Source organism: Salmo trutta, chromosome 19 (assembly GCF_901001165.1).
Source record: "Salmo trutta chromosome 19, fSalTru1.1, whole genome shotgun sequence".
Lineage (NCBI taxonomy): Eukaryota > Metazoa > Chordata > Actinopteri > Salmoniformes > Salmonidae > Salmo > Salmo trutta.
Window position 1 is genome coordinate 45,100,279 of NC_042975.1, and position 15,880 is coordinate 45,116,158.

A 15,880-nucleotide genomic window follows, 5' to 3' on the forward strand; every position below is an offset into this window, starting at 1 on the left:
TCTAAAGTTTGTAATTTCCACTTTACAATGTCGGACTTGATTTGCCTTAACAAAAAATGTATCAACCCCTACAAAAAAATCCATTAATTATAATACACATAATAATTCACAGCAAACTGGCTCAAATTAAGATTCTACATCTGTAAAAAAAAAAGTATATCGTTTCTACCCGTCATCGGATCCCCTGGTAACACTGCTCTGCTGTTTGCCCTGCCCTCTGGTGTGTCATTGCTGCTCTGTCCCCTAGCTATCTCTCATCACCAGCCTCACATTACTGATGAGATTTGTCTCCCAGCTGTTGCTCCTGTTTGCAGATTCCATCTGTCTTTTCTCTGCATCGCTTCCTCTCAGAGACAGGGATCATCAATTTATCTTATCCACTGACTGTCCTGCCTCCTCTCCTCTCCACCTCAGGGTCATGTGAATAGTAATACCAAATTTTCAGTCCCTTTTATTTACCTAGTCTCTATCTATAGAAAATGTTTATCCCTGAGTCTCTTAACTGCAGGGCAGTATAGGCGTTATCCTGCCAGTGGTCTATAGCAGTGGTTCCCAACCCTTTTCGGTTACTGTACCACCAACAGAATTTTGCTCTGCCCAGGAATACCCCTGATTTACCCCCTCATATGCATTTTAGCAGTAGGACTACGGTCTCATGAGGATAGGCCAAGTGCCCCCAGGGGTCCTAGTACCCCTGGTTGTGAACCACTGGTCTATAGAGAAGACTATACTGTAGCTGGTCTGGAGTGACGAAGCCACTGATCCACAGTGACAGGTCCCGTTACGCTCTCCTCCTACAGAACACTACCTACAGGTCACAGTAGATCCATAGGTCTTCATGAACATTGTTCTTAAAACTAGGACAAATGGGAGATCATTATTACTTCTAGGATCTATGATAATTCCATCAGCTGATGTTAAAGGCCTAGTGCATTAAAAAACTTTGTTCTATATATATTTCCACACTATGTTAATTTCACAGTAATCCCCTTTTAGTGTAAGAGCTGTTTGAAAAAGCTGCCTGATTTTTCAGCCTGTTTTGGTGGGATGGAGTTTTGGCCTGCCTTGTGACATCACCAGGCGACCAATTATGGAGTTTTGGCCTGCCTTGTGACATCACCAGGCGATCAATTATTAACTAATTGATCGCCTGGTGATGTCACAAGGCAGGCCAAAACTCCAGAAAGAGAGTTCCAAACCTCTGCCAATAACAGCTACAGTAGTTTTCAGTTTACCCTTCCCCAGTCAGACCACTCCCAAACAGTCCTAGCAAAATTCTTGCTTGAGAAATTTCTCTGTGCTAAGAATCAAATTTATTCCCCCTTTTTGACAATTTTCACTAAAAACAATCACAGTAGCTAGGTTTTCATCCAATTGGCGACAGATTTCCAATGTGAATAGTCCAAAATCTGCATAAAGAAAATATGCGCATTGTCCCACAATTGGTGTGTTTCCACCAAACTGACATTGCAAATAAAAATCATAGTGCACACAAAATGTTATTTTTCGCTTAAGTTTTCAAGGACCGAATAAGAATTGAATGTTCAATTTGTTTCCATCACATTTTCAACTCTACCGATAGTTTTGTCACTAAAACTGTTGCGTTAAATAGCAAATGTGCCTACTCTGGTCTTGGCACATGCGCTCTAGCCAACAGCTCGCAAATGCAGTGCAGGTAGTCTCTGCGGTAGGCTGGTCTACATGATGAGATTATGGGAAACAGCGAGAATATTTTCATTTGTCAGAACGGTCAGTCAAGCATCGATCATCATGTCACCAGAATAAGACCCAGGACATTTATTGGAAAGGAGCATCAAGCTCATCACCTTGCACTTTCACCACCCTGTGGAGTTCACCATCATTTATTTAATCTGTATCTTAATTCAAACTGCATGGTTTCCCGAGTGGTTGGGATTTTTTTTATACGGTATGACTTTACTCGCGTAAAAAATGTGGATGGAAACGTGGTTACTAAGGTACTTAATTGTAATAGGACAGACTAAAAACAAAACCAAATATAACTATTGTAAAATATACTGTGTCCGTAAAATGTATATAGTATGTATAAGCTGGAAGTAGAAGCCTAAGTGTTGTTGTTCATTAGTTTACTCCAATTATGGGAGGGGTGGTAGGGTTAAAGGAAAATATATTTTAAAAAGATGTGTATATAAATATATATACAGTGCCTTGCGAAAGTATTCGGCCCCCTTGAACTTTTCGACCTTTTGCCACATTTCAGGCTTCAAACATAAAGATATAAAACTGTAATTTTTTGTGAAGAATCAACAACAAGTGGGACACAATCATGAAGTGGAATGAAATTTATTGGATATTTCAAACTTTTTTAACAAATAAAAAACTGAAAAATTGGGCGTGCAAAATTATTCAGCCCCCTTAAGTTAATACTTTGTAGCGCCACCTTTTGCTGCGGGGTATGTCTCTATCAGTTTTGCACATCGAGAGACTGAAATTTTTGCCCATTCCTCCTTGCAAAACAGCTCGAGCTCAGTGAGGTTGGATGGAGAGCGTTTGTGAACAGCAGTTTTCAGTTCTTTCCACAGATTCTCGATTGGATTCAAGTCTGGACTTTGACTTGGCCATTCTAACACCTGGATATGTTTATTTGTGAACCATTCCATTGTAGATTTTGCTTTATGTTTTGGATCATTGTCTTGTTGGAAGACAAATCTCCGTCCCAGTCTCAGGTCTTTTGCAGACTCCATCAGGTTTTCTTCCAGAATGGTCCTGTATTTGGCTCCATCCATCTTCCCATCAATTTTAACCATCTTCCCTGCCCCTGCTGAAGAAAAGCAGGCCCAAACCATGATGCTGCCACCACCATGTTTGACAGTGGGGATGGTGTGTTCAGGGTGATGAGCTGTGTTGCTTTTACGCCAAACATAACGTTTTGCATTGTTGCCAAAAAGTTTGATTTTGGTTTCATCTGACCAGAGCACCTTCTTCCACATGTTTGGTGTGTCTCCCAGGTGGCTAGTGGCAAACTTTAAACAACACTTTTTATGGATATCTTTAAGAAATGGCTTTCTTCTTGCCACTCTTCCATAAAGGCCAGATTTGTGCAGTATACGACTGATTGTTGTCCTATGGACAGAGTCTCCCACCTCAGCTGTAGATCTCTGCAGTTCATCCAGAGTGATCATGGGCCTCTTGGCTGCATCTCTGATCAGTCTTCTCCTTGTATGAGCTGAAAGTTTAGAGGGACGGCCGGGTCTTCGTAGATTTGCAGTGGTCTGATACTCCTTCCATTTCAATATTATCGCTTGCACAGTGCTCCTTGGGATGTTTAAAGCTTGGGAAATCTTTTTGTATCCAAATCCGGCTTTAAACTTCTCCGCAACAGTATATTGGACCTGCCTGGTGTGTTCCTTGTTCTTCATGATGCTCTCTGCGCTTTAAACGGACCTCTGAGACTATCACAGAGCAGGTGCATTTATACGGAGACTTGATTACACACAGGTGGATTCTATTTATCATCATTAGTCATTTAGGTCAACATTGGATCATTCAGAGATCCTCACTGAACTTCTGGAGAGAGTTTGCTGCACTGAAAGTAAAGGGGCTGAATAATTAAAAAAGTTTGAAATATCCAATAAATTTCGTTCCACTTCATAATTGTATCCCACTTGTTGTTGATTCTTCACAAAAACAGTTTTATATCTTTATGTTTGAAGCCTGAAATGTGGCAAAAGGTCGAAAAGTTCAAGGGGGCCGAATACTTTCGCAAGGCACTGTATATACAGTACCAGTCAAAAGTTTGGACACACCTACTCATTCAAGGGTTTTTCTTTATTTTTACTATTTTCTACAGTGTACAATAATAGTGAAGACATCAAAACTATGAAATAGCACATATGGGATCATGTAGTAACCAAAAAAGTGTTAAACAAATCAAAATATATTTTAGATTTTAGATTCTTCAAAGTAGCAACCCTTTGCCTCGATGACAGCTTTGCACACTATTGGCATTCTGTCAACCAGCTTCATGAGGTAGTCACCTGGAATGCATTTCAATTAACAGGTGTGCCTTGTTGAAAGTTAATTTGTGGAATTTCTTTCCTTCTTAATGCGTTTAAGCCAATCAGTTGTGTTGTGACAAGGTAGGGGTGGTATACAGAAGCTAGCCCTATTTGGTAACAGACCAAGTCCATATTATGGCAACAACAGCTCAAATAAGCAAAAAGAAATGACAGTTCATCATTTCTTTAAGACATGAAGGTCATTTCAAGAACTTTGAAAGTTTTTTCAAGTGCAGTCGCAAAAACCATCAAGCGCTATGATGAAACTGGCTCTCATGAGGACCCCCGCAGGAAAGGCTGGGGTTGCGAGAAATAATTGGGGGGAAAATGGGGTACCCACAAATTCTGGCAGAAAAAATGTGGTCCCCGCAGAAAAGTTTGAATACCACTGGTGTAGGTGTCCCTAGAGTGCAGGTAGTTGAGTGTGAGTGATGTAGTAGGAAGTCCAGAATATGAGTATGGACTTATTGTGTTTAAAAGAGGGACAGGTTGAAGACACCCAGAACTTTAGCTTCAGGTATAATAAAGCCCTCTTCACATCGCTGTATTAAACTAGGGTGAAGGAGTACTCGTGAAGTGGTATGGCATTGCAGTATTGTATGTATGTGAGAGAGAGAGAGTGAGGGATAAAAAAGAGGGAGGGAAAGAGCACATCTGGGTCCTTTTGTTTGATTGCTCCGTTTTCTGGATTGCTATATTCCATCACTGGCTGGCATATCTCTGACGGAGCAGTCTCCTCCTGCTGTTTGATGATTGGGCAAGAGTTCAGTGCATGGGTCAACACACTTTGGATTAGGTTAATGGAGATGCTACAGCAATTATTGACAGGGAGGAAGCACAAGTCACTGGCCCATTTATAAATGTATGGGAAAATAACTGCAAGTTTGGCGACACACTATCAGATTCAGTCGAGCTAGATTGCCCTATTTGAGTATGAGGCTGTTTTTCCATCCTCTTCACAAGTTTATGTTGCGTCCATGCCTTTGGTGTCAGATATAGTAGCATAGTATGCATAGTTTACATAAGGATGTGTCGGTATTTTCTCCAAATACAAAAGTCATGAATATGATCTGCCGTTATGTGATATCTGAGCTGATTATCCTACTTTTTCCCAATAGTATTGATGTCTCACATTGAAGCCAATCTTTCCCCAGGGAGTTGGAAACCAATGGGGACCTACTGAGTTTTTGAGATGTCAAACAAGGCGAATACTTTGTGTTCCTCACAGTGTTTTATGCTTCTCCCTGTCCTTTCCTACCCCCTCAGGAGAGAGCTACGTCTGTGCGTCCGAGAACGTCTACAAGAAGGTTGACTACACGAAGAACGTCAACCCCAACTGGTCTGTGAACGTGAAGGCCTCGGCCAGCCAGAAGAACCTGCAGAGCCTGGCCAGTAAGCAGGCCAGCGAAGCCCGGGAGGGTAAGGAGTTTGTTCGGCCCAAGCTGGTGACGGTGATGCGGAGTGGCGTGAAGCCGAGGAAGGCCGTTCGCGTGCTGCTCAACAAGAAGACAGCGCACTCCTTCGAACAGGTGCTCACCGACATCACAGAGGCCATCAAGCTGGAGAGCGGCGTGGTTAAGAGGATCTACACACTGGACGGAAAGCAGGTCGGTCACGCCCTTTACACACCTCACCTCATCACCCAGCCCACTGGGCACAAACTGGTTATATCAACGTTGTTGCAACGTATTGTGATGTGGGATCTGTTGTTTTCAGGATAACATTTCAACCACAGAATAATGTCATCATGGGAACTAATTTTCAACTTAGACAAACCTTGTATGAAATATGTTGAATTTGTACCTTTGAAACAACATCAGATCTTCAACATAATATCCACGATAAGAAAAAAACAATAGGCTGGGCAGCACCTCCTACTGGAGAGTTGATCCATCGACAGCTATCCCATCCATGGCCACATTTTCAGGTTACTTTAATAATAAATGTCTTATATAATTATAGAAAGTGTGGATGTTATAGATAGATAGATTTCTTTATTTTACAATTTAAAATACAATACAGCCACACATATGGATAATGCATTTACAATCATCGAGGATGACACAAAAAAAGGGTGAAAACGTATTTCTGTTGTGGTCCTCTTAAATAAATGGTTAAAAAATGTACAAACATAAACCTATTATTCCTAGGCTACACAGTAGACCTAGCCTACTCGCCATACTTTGGTTACACATATAATACATAATAAAACTACGTTCAAGATGATTATTTGATCATGTAAAGCATGCATGTTCAACATAGCATGCATACGCTGCCACAGGTCTGTGGAGATCTTCACAATCGCTGTAATAATCTGCACAGATTCTAAAACTGCATTGATCACTTGTACATGTACTTTCAATGTAATCTCAAATGCAATCTAGGTCATTTGTTTCTTCTATTAGAAGAAGTACAGTAATAACACATTAAGTTGTTTTGTGAATAAACAAAATATATGACATTGTAATCCAATTTGAACTTTGGTGTGCTTTGAAAGCTCAGTGAAAGTAACACATTTTGATGACAACTAAACAAAAAATCTGACATTAGTTTTCCATTGGAAGATGGTTGAATGCATAGTGATAACACAGTGGGAATTCAACAAACTTGTGAGTGGGTGCAAATGGGTTGGAATCTCATTGATCAGTGTATCTACCAAACATTACCCAATTCTCCATGTTGAAATGATGTGGTGTGCCCAGTCATTATACAAACATCTAAAACAAACTTTGAATGAAAAACATACCTAAGAAGTCTCTTGTGTTTAGTTCTGTCACTGTCGATATTGAGAGACGTTCTGACAAAGACCTATAATGTAGTCCCAGACGTATACTCATAGAAAATAAGTGCTATCTAGAACCTAAAAGGCTTATTTGGCTGGCCCCATAGGAGAACCCAGGTAGAGTCCTTTTGGGTTCCATGTAAAACCCATTACACACATGGAACCCACAAGAGTTGTACCTGGAACCAAAAAGGGAGAGCCGAAGAACCCTTTTGGAACCCTTTTTCTAAGAGTGTATTCTCAATTGAGGCTCTAGGGAACATGCGAACTGGAGTAAGAGAAGGATTAAAGCAAAGCCACAACATAGCAGGCCACTGTGGTCAGGACAAAGCCCTCATTCACCCCAACCACAGAGACTATTGTCTTCATTCAGCATCAAAGGAAACTGAAGCAACCACTATGATACCTGGGTTCCCGAGTGGCGCAGCGGTCTAAGGCACGGCATCTCAGTACTAGAGGCGTCACTGCAGACCCTGGTTCAATTCCAGGCTGTATCACAACCGGCGGTGATTGGAAGTCCCATAGGGTGGCGCACAATTGACCCAGCATCGTCTGGTTTAGGCTTTGGCCGGGGTAGGCTGTCATTGTAAATATGAATTTGTTCTTAACTGACTTCCAATACATATGGAAATAATCATGCAAATGTTTCCCTAGAAGGGCTGATACGTTTTGTGGGTAGCAAACAGTGATTTAAAATAGAAACATCAAAAGCTCATTTGTTTGTTGCCTGTTAAAGCAATGATGTTGCTACTGTGTACTGTAGGGTTGGGGCGGTATCCTGTAACAAAACGCTAGGAGTAAGGAAGCAGGTGCAGAAGGTGAGTTTAGTAAAGAAACGATACCAATGAATAAACACGAGAAACGCACATAATGTGAGGGAAAACAATACTACCTAATGACTGATGTCAACTGAGGGCTGAATAAAGGGGGAGTAATCACAGAGTAAATGATGACCAGGTGTGCTTAATGATGGGGAACAGATTGCGTAATAATTGTTGCCAGGACCAATGGTTAGTAGACCGCCGACGTCGATCACCAGAGGGAGGGAGTAGGAGTAGGCATGACAGTACCCCCCTCCCCCCCGAAGTGCGGGTCCAGACAGAGGATGACGTCGTTAAGGAGGACAGCCACGAGGGCGAGGAGCAGGCCGGTACGGACGGCAGAGATGGAAATACCGGATGATGTTTGGGACCAGGATGTCTGCCACCGGGACCCAAGAGCGCTCCTCAGGACCGTACCCCTCCCAGTCCACCATGTACTGGAGCCAACCCCCACAATGTCGGGAGTCGAGGAGGGACCTAACAGCATAGGAGGTGTTTAGCTGGGGAAGGAATCAGCCAGGGGACCAGGAACCACCGGTCTGAAGAGGAAAACATGACAGGAGGGTGAGATCCAGTAGTTGGTGTGGAGTTTTAGGCGATAGGTTACGTCATTGAACCTTCGGAGGACCTTAAAGGGCCCCACAAACAGGTTCCTGGTGGAGAGCCAGACACGATCACTAGGATGGAACACGGGAGCCTCACTGCTGTGGTGGTCCGCCTGATTCTTCTAACGACGGACGGCGTGCTGAAACCACTCAATCACTGCAGGGGCTTCGGTCTGGCTTGGAGTCTACGGAGCCAGGGCCTGCTGATATCCCAGGACGCACTGGAAGGGAGTCAGCCCGGGGGAGGAGTGACGAAGTGAGTTCAGGGCATATTCCGCCCAGGGAAGAAACACGGCCCACTCCCCCTGCCGGTCCTGGCAGCGATTCCTTAGGAACCTCCCCAGCTGCCCGTTGGATTGAGGCTGGTACAAGGATGTGAGGCTGACCGTGGCCCCTGGCTTCTCCATAAAGGCTTTCCAGACCTGCGACGTGAATTGGGGACCACAATCGGAAATGATGTCCTCCAGAAGGCCATAGTGCCGGAAGACCTGCTGGAATAGTGCCTCAGCGACCTGGAGAGCGGTAGGTAGACCGGAGAGGGATAAAACGGCAGGATTTAGAGAATCTGTCAACAACCATAATAGTGGTAAAACTATCAGAAAGGGGGAGATCAGTTACAAAGTCTATGGACAGATATGACCAAGGCCGCTGAGGCACGGGTAGGGGACACTCACAGGATCCTCCATCGACGTGGAACCACAGGGTACAGGAAGCAGGTCCTCCGACATCCTGGTCCCCAGGCGGTCATTCTCATCCTTGACCAGGGGATGGTGGGGTTATGAAGTTGAATCCATGGGAGGCAGAGGATGACTTTGTGTACAGATGCAGCGATGATAAGGAAGGGAAGGCTTTCCTGGTGCACGGGTCCCACGGAGATGATGATGTGGTGGGTCCCACGGGTCCCACGGAGATGATGAGTGGTGATGTGATGTACGTTATTGTGCCGGAACCCAATGGCCACTTATCCAGGGCTTGGACAGGAAAAGGAGAGGTAAGCGAGTTAGAAGTTATGTTTAGGGAGGAGGCGAGGATCTGGTCGATTAAATTCCCTGCGGCACCGAAGTCCACTAGAGCTGTAGAGGCAACACCTGAGGGACAGCCTGCCAGTGAAATGGGAACCAGAAAGGGTTTGGTGGGAAACGATGATGATGGATTACTCACGCCTACCCTGGGAGACGGAAGATCAAAGTGCTGCCCCTCTGCTCTAATGGACCCCGGGTTAGGACGAACCGGACACAGCTGAAGCAGGTACCCCTCCTGACCACAATAGGGACAGAGCCCCAGCTGTCTCCAGCGACGCCGCTCTGCCGCGGAGAGGTGTGTGGCCCCACCTCCATGGGTTCAGGCTCTGCCTCAGGACAGCCAAAGGAGGGAGGCGAGTGGCGAGGTGGGCACTGGCGCTCCCAAAGAAGGTTATCCAGACAAATGGCCATCGTGATGAGTGCATCCAAGAATAGGTTGTCATCCCGACACGCCAACTCTGTCTGGACCTCCTCGCGCAGTTCTCTCCGGAATAGAGTGCGGAGCGCCGGCTCATTCCATCCGCTGGAGGCTGCCACAGTCCGAAAGGTGAGGGCGTACTCTGCAGCGGTCTGGGCACCCCTGCTGGAGGTGGAGAAGTCGCTCACCTCCCTCTATGCCCTCTAGAGGATGGTCGAAGACCGCCCTGAACAGAGCCATGAACCTATCATTGGAACCCAGCTCCTCCTCTCCTCTCTCCCAGATGGCCGTAGCCCACTCCCAACGCCCGCCCGGTCAGCAGGGAAATGACTGTGGCACCCTTGGACCGCTTGGTGGTGGGGGCTCCCGTCTGATAGGTGAAATAGAGGTAGCACTGGAGTAGGAAGCCACGGCATTTCGATGGACTACCGTCATGCTTCTCCGGAAGAGACATTTGGGCATCGCTGACCTAGGCGGACGGCTGGGTAGGCTGGGGGACTGGCTCACTGTGATGACCTGTGGTAGGAGGCCCTCTGTTAGGGGTATAGAGAGCCTCGCTGGTGGTGTCGTGGCGGTGGAGAACGCGGAGGACCTCCTCCATGGCCGTACCCAGTTGCGCCAGCTGGTCGTGATGTTGGTGGAGTAGATGACCCTGTTCCTTGATCGTCTGGAAGATGGTGTTATCCTCTGCTGCTTCCAGAGGGAGGTGACCTCCAATATGTTAACAGATGTCAGACTAAGGTCACATTCAGCACTACTACCGCCAAGTCATTATACAAACATCTAAAACAAACTTTGAATGAAAAACATACCTAAGAAGTCTCTTGTGTTTAGTTCTGTCACTGTCGATATTGAGAGACGTTCTGACAAAGACCTATAATGTAGTCCCAGACATATACTCATAGAAAATTGAGAACCTAAAAGGGTTATTCGGCTGGCCCCATAGGAGAACCCAGGTAGAGTCCTTTTGGGTTCCATGTAAAACCCTTTCCACAGAGGGTTCTACATGGAACCCAAAAGAGTTTTACCCGGAACCTAAAAGGGAGAGCCGAAGAACCCTTTTGGAACCCTTTTTCTAAGAGTGTATTCTCAATTGAGGCTCTGGGGATCATGCGAACTGGAGTTAGAGAAGGATTAAAGCAAAGCCACAACATAGCAGGCCACTGTGGTCAGGACAAAGCCCTCATTCACCCCAACCACAGAGACTATTATCTTCATTCAGCATCAAAGGAAACAGAAGCAACCACTATGATACCTATGGAAATAATCATGCAATGTTTCCCTAGAAGTGCTGATACGTTTTGTGGGTAGCAAACAGTGATTTAAAATAGACACAACAAAAGCTCATTTGTTTGTTGCCTGTTAAAGCAATGATGTTGCTACTGTGTACTGTAGGGTTGGGGCGGTATCCTGTAACATATACGCTGGGAGTCAGGAAGCAGGTGCAGAAGGTGAGTTTAATAAAGAAACGATACCGATGAACAAACATGAGAAACGTACATAATGTGAGGGAAAACAATACTACCTAATGACTGATGTCAACTGAGGGCTGAATAAAGGGGGAGTAATCACGGAGTAAATGATGACCAGGTGTGCGTAATGATGGGGAACAGATTGCGTAATTATTGTTGCCAGGACCGGTGGTTAGTAGACCGTCGATGTCGAGCGCCGGAGGGAGGGAGCGAGCAGGAGTATTTGTGACAGTACCCCCCCCTAATGACATATCCAGATTTTCATATCGTCATACCATTTCTGTACCATACCGGAGTATACGGTATTACCGAATGTGCACACAAGGGGCGCTATTTAAAAAAAGTATAAATAAATACATTAGGGGACGCACAAAACAATTTAGGCAACAAGGATCTTGATCCAGGAGGGGATTGAATGTCTCTGCTTTAACCAAGAAGCTTGATCTTGATATCTAGCCACTAAGCTAGCAAGTTAGCAAACCAAATGCATATCTGGAGCCCTGGAGCCCTAGCTGGATGTAATTTATTTGACACATTTTAGATTTCTGTTAGTTATACTTAACTTAGTTATAAGCAGTGGGGTAGCACACACCCTTGCAGCCCCTGCGAGGCCCTCAACCCAAAAACGTGGTTGAAGATCATACTCTCTGTATTTTCGAAACACCCCTTTAAACGGTATAAGCGGTACAGTGTATCACCCACGCCTAGCGTACTGTTGACTTGATAGAATAAAGTCACGCTATGTCATCCCAAAGACGTCTCATATTACCACAGTAAGGTTTTAACTGGACTGAGCTCTTATCGCGTTTTGTGCGGGTTGATCATCCCATTTGGGTGGTTGTTAGAAGCTGAGTAGAGAAACCAACCGCTCTACAGCAGCACCAGGACGTGACGTTGAGTCCATGGATCATGGGCGACTCACTGACAGGGTCCAACTCTCATCTGCCTGTGGAGACACACACACACACACACACACGTCCCTGACCTGACCCAGCAGCCCACCAGAAGGCTAAGGTGGGAAACGTCATCAGGTGCAGAGGGCTGAGATCCAAGAGTGCAGCCCCTTCAGTAGGCCAGAGAGCTGGACGGACATCAGAAACATCAGAAACTCCCACAGCGATCCATCGATCACTCAGTCAGAAAGGAAGGCAGACAGAGGGAGGCAGGAGATCTCCTTTGCTACGTTGGCTCCCTGGCCTGCTCTGGTCTACTAGACCTGCTGTGGAGTGGACACCCATATATTTGATGTAAATCATTATGTGAATAGACTCCCGGTTTCATCGTGCTCTTCATGACTCAGATGAGGTAGGATAGAGCTCTACATCCCAAACGTGAGTAGAACATTGCCTGTTAGGAGTGGGTGTAATGCACCATAAGACATCCATATTTGAATAGCCAATATCCACGTTCATCTGTATACACTGCCAGAAAGCCACTCGGAAGTGCAGCAATTAGCAGCCGTAAAGACAAGATATGGAGGTAATGACAGTGTGAGAGGGGATCCTCTGAGAGGTTAAAGTGTCTCTACCTCAGCAGCAAACCACAGCCCTGGTCTGGCCAGGTCTGTCCCAGAGACACATAGAGGACACGTCAGGAGGTACAAACAACCCTGCTGAGCTGACATAGAGACATGACTTCATTAAACCCACGCCCTAAAGTGTGTTGGCAGCGATGGAGCGTAATTTGATTTGAAGAAGACGGCATCATTTGATTTCACATCGTTGCTGAAAGCAAAAGACAATTCTGCCCGTCATATTCCATCTGACACTATTCATTAGATTGTCCTCTTCTCTTCTCCTGGCTGTCCCATCGCCGGCCAGTGCTGCTAGAGGCCTGGCTATATTAGGCTTTAGCGCTATAGACCCAGCCCAGACCCAGCCCACACCCAGCCCAGACCCAGCCCAGGCCCAGCCCAGGCCCAGCCCCAGCCCAGACCCAGCCCAGGCCCAGCCCAGACCCAGCCCAGGCCCAGCCCAGGCCCCGCCCAGGCCCAGCCCAGACCCAGCCAGGCTGGTTGTCTACTGCTGTTCCTCAGGCCCACCTTTTTGATGTGTCTAAACGGACTGCTAATCCCTGGTGTCTGGTTGTATCAGTCATCACACGGTCAGCAGGCTAACCCAGGAAATCCCCCTCTTTCTCTGCCTTTGAGGACAAGTCAGGTTTCCCCTGCTTTTTTTGTCAATTATATTCCCATTTTAGTATATTTATCAGACAAAACACAACACCCACCCTGTATTCAAGAGCATGCTGTGTCTCAACCGATGGCGAGCACAACACAAAAAACCTCAGATGATGTAAAATAGGTTCTAAGCTACAACAGAAGCGATTGAAATCAAATGAAATGATCCACTTGTTCTAGGCAGTGTTGTGATGGCTGGACATATTATACTCTACATATTTTTAGGGGTATAAGGTTGCTGTTGATACACTGATATGAATGGCAACATGCTGGGCATACTATATGTTTGTGCATGTGTGCGTGTAACAGGATAAACAGTCTCACATTACTGAGTCTGATCAGCATATTACACCGACCTACCCTGAAGCTATCTCACACCGGGCCCTCTAAAACCACTCACAAAACCTGCATGAGAAGTACAGTAGTAATATGCCTCACGTCTGCTCTGCCAAACCTCATGCAGAATGGGGATGTTTTTCCTAAACGAGAGACGGTGTCAAAAGTTCATCATCTGCTTGAAGGCACTAGACCCTCTCTGTTGGTTTGTATCTCAGATCTTTTGTCTCTCTCTCTCTCTCTCTCTCTCTCTCGCTCTCTCTCTCTCTCTCTCTCTCTCTCTCTGTTAGCTGTTGAACTGTTAGCTGTTGCATGCAATACATCTTTGATCAGAATGCGTTCCCTACTGATTTGAATGCTGGCGTGTGGCATGTGTACAGTACAGTTTGATGTGATATGATTGTACATTTCATATGTGGTTTGTTTTTACCACAGTCAAACCCACATATTTGCTTTGGATCTGGGTATTACCCGGCACGCTCGTGAACCCACATGGCTCTCAGATACCATATTGTGGAGCACTAACACACACACACACACACACACACACACACACACACACTCCAACCATGTGTTCACATCATAAACCTAATCAAAGTGTCTCTGTCTCAGAATGCTTCTCCAGGCCTGAGGTTCATTGTATTGCACAGACACAGGGTTCACTTCCTGTTCTGGAGTGATGAAACACTAATGTGATGTGTAGTATTAGGGCTCTTTGTGTGCTGAAGCAGGTGAGGAGCGCTGGCTAGGCTAGCTGCAGACTGCAGTCGAGGCAGGAGCGATGTGCTGCTGGCGGTATGGTAGAGGGAGTCTTGATGCAGTGCCAGCCCCTCCCTGATCCTGCACCGTTCCTCCTCTTCCCATTCCTCACCGACAGCTGGTGTGACTGGTTGCTAGGAGACCACATCCGAGGCACAAAGAGAGCCCAGCTGGTGTGGCCTGGTCTGTCAGTCACCACATCCTGTGGTGTGGGTGTGTTGGTGTGTGTGTGTGTGTGTTTCAATATCAGCTGTCATGTATGTACTGTATGTTCATTGTACACTGTCTGGGTACGTGTGTGTGTGTGCATTGCATAAGCATTTGACAGTGTGTGTGTGTGTGTGTGTGAGAGAGAGAGAGAGAGAGAGAGAGAGAGAGAGAGAGAGAGAGTGAGAGAGAGAGGGGCAAAGAACCAGCTCATTGCATGTTATGATATGGCTATGTGTCCCTGAATGCAGACTTCACCACTGTCTGTGTGAAGCTAGCCCCTCAAGCCGCATCCCCCCTCCTTCGCTGTCAGCGAGCAAATCGCCCACATTTTCCCCTGCGCATTCAGACCCATGGAGAACAGGGGGCGGGGTGATTGGGAACAGGATGCATTCTCCTGTTTAAAAGACAGCAAATTGGGATCTGTTTTATATTCACTGCAGGGGATAATTATTCCTTCATTCGCCCTCAGCATCTCTACAGGGTACATCAGGGAGGAGAGACTTCGTTCCCTGGCAGCCATTTTGTCCCTATTTCCACCTAATAGCTGTGTTCATGGTAGAGTGACTCACTGACTGGCACTGTCCTTTAACTAGATGGCTCTCCCAGAACAGGTGATTTCATTTTTTTTGCTTGTCTTTGGCCTATAGCATTGGGTTCTGGTAAATTGTCGATCCGATTCTTTGTGGCTTTCACTTCAGTCGTTTTCTAATATCACTCTATTAGGCGTAGCTCTCCAGTCTTTGAATCACATAATCATTCAAGGACACAATGAGTACACTGCATCGCAGCCCGCTCGCTGTACAGTGCTCGTTATCGAGGTTCTGAGCTGCTGAGAATGGCCGTATGTCTTTTCAACTCGTTTCCTACAAATAGGCACTGAGTTTACAAAACATTAAGAACACTTTCCTAATATTGAGTTGCACCCCCTTTTGCCCTCAGAACAGCCTTAATTTGTCGGGGCCTGGACTCTACCAAGGTGTCGAAAGCGTTCCAAAAGGATGCTGGCCCATGTTGACTCCAATGATTCCCAAAGTTGTTTCAAGTTGGCTGGATGTCCTTTAGGTGGTGGACCTTTCTTAATACACACAGGAAACTGTTGACTGTGAAAAACCCAGCAGTGTTGCAGTTCTTGACACAAACCGGTGCGCCTGGCACCTACTATCATACCCCGTTCAAAGGCACTTAAATCTTTTGTCTTGCCCGTTCACCCTCTGAATGGCACACATACACAATCCGTGT

General features: G+C 45.9%; 1 protein-coding gene across 4 annotated transcripts in view; it reads left to right on the top strand.

Moving 5' to 3' along the window:
• The window catches only part of LOC115154723 (neuronal migration protein doublecortin), a 96,269-nt gene that overhangs the window by 38,111 nt on the left and 42,278 nt on the right, over positions 1 to 15,880 (top strand). For all 4 annotated transcript variants that reach the window (XM_029701235.1, XM_029701234.1, XM_029701236.1 and 1 more), the window contains exon 3: positions 5,304 to 5,644. In XM_029701235.1, the coding sequence (XP_029557095.1) occupies positions 5,304 to 5,644 (341 nt within the window). The remainder of the gene's footprint in view (positions 1 to 5,303; positions 5,645 to 15,880) is intronic.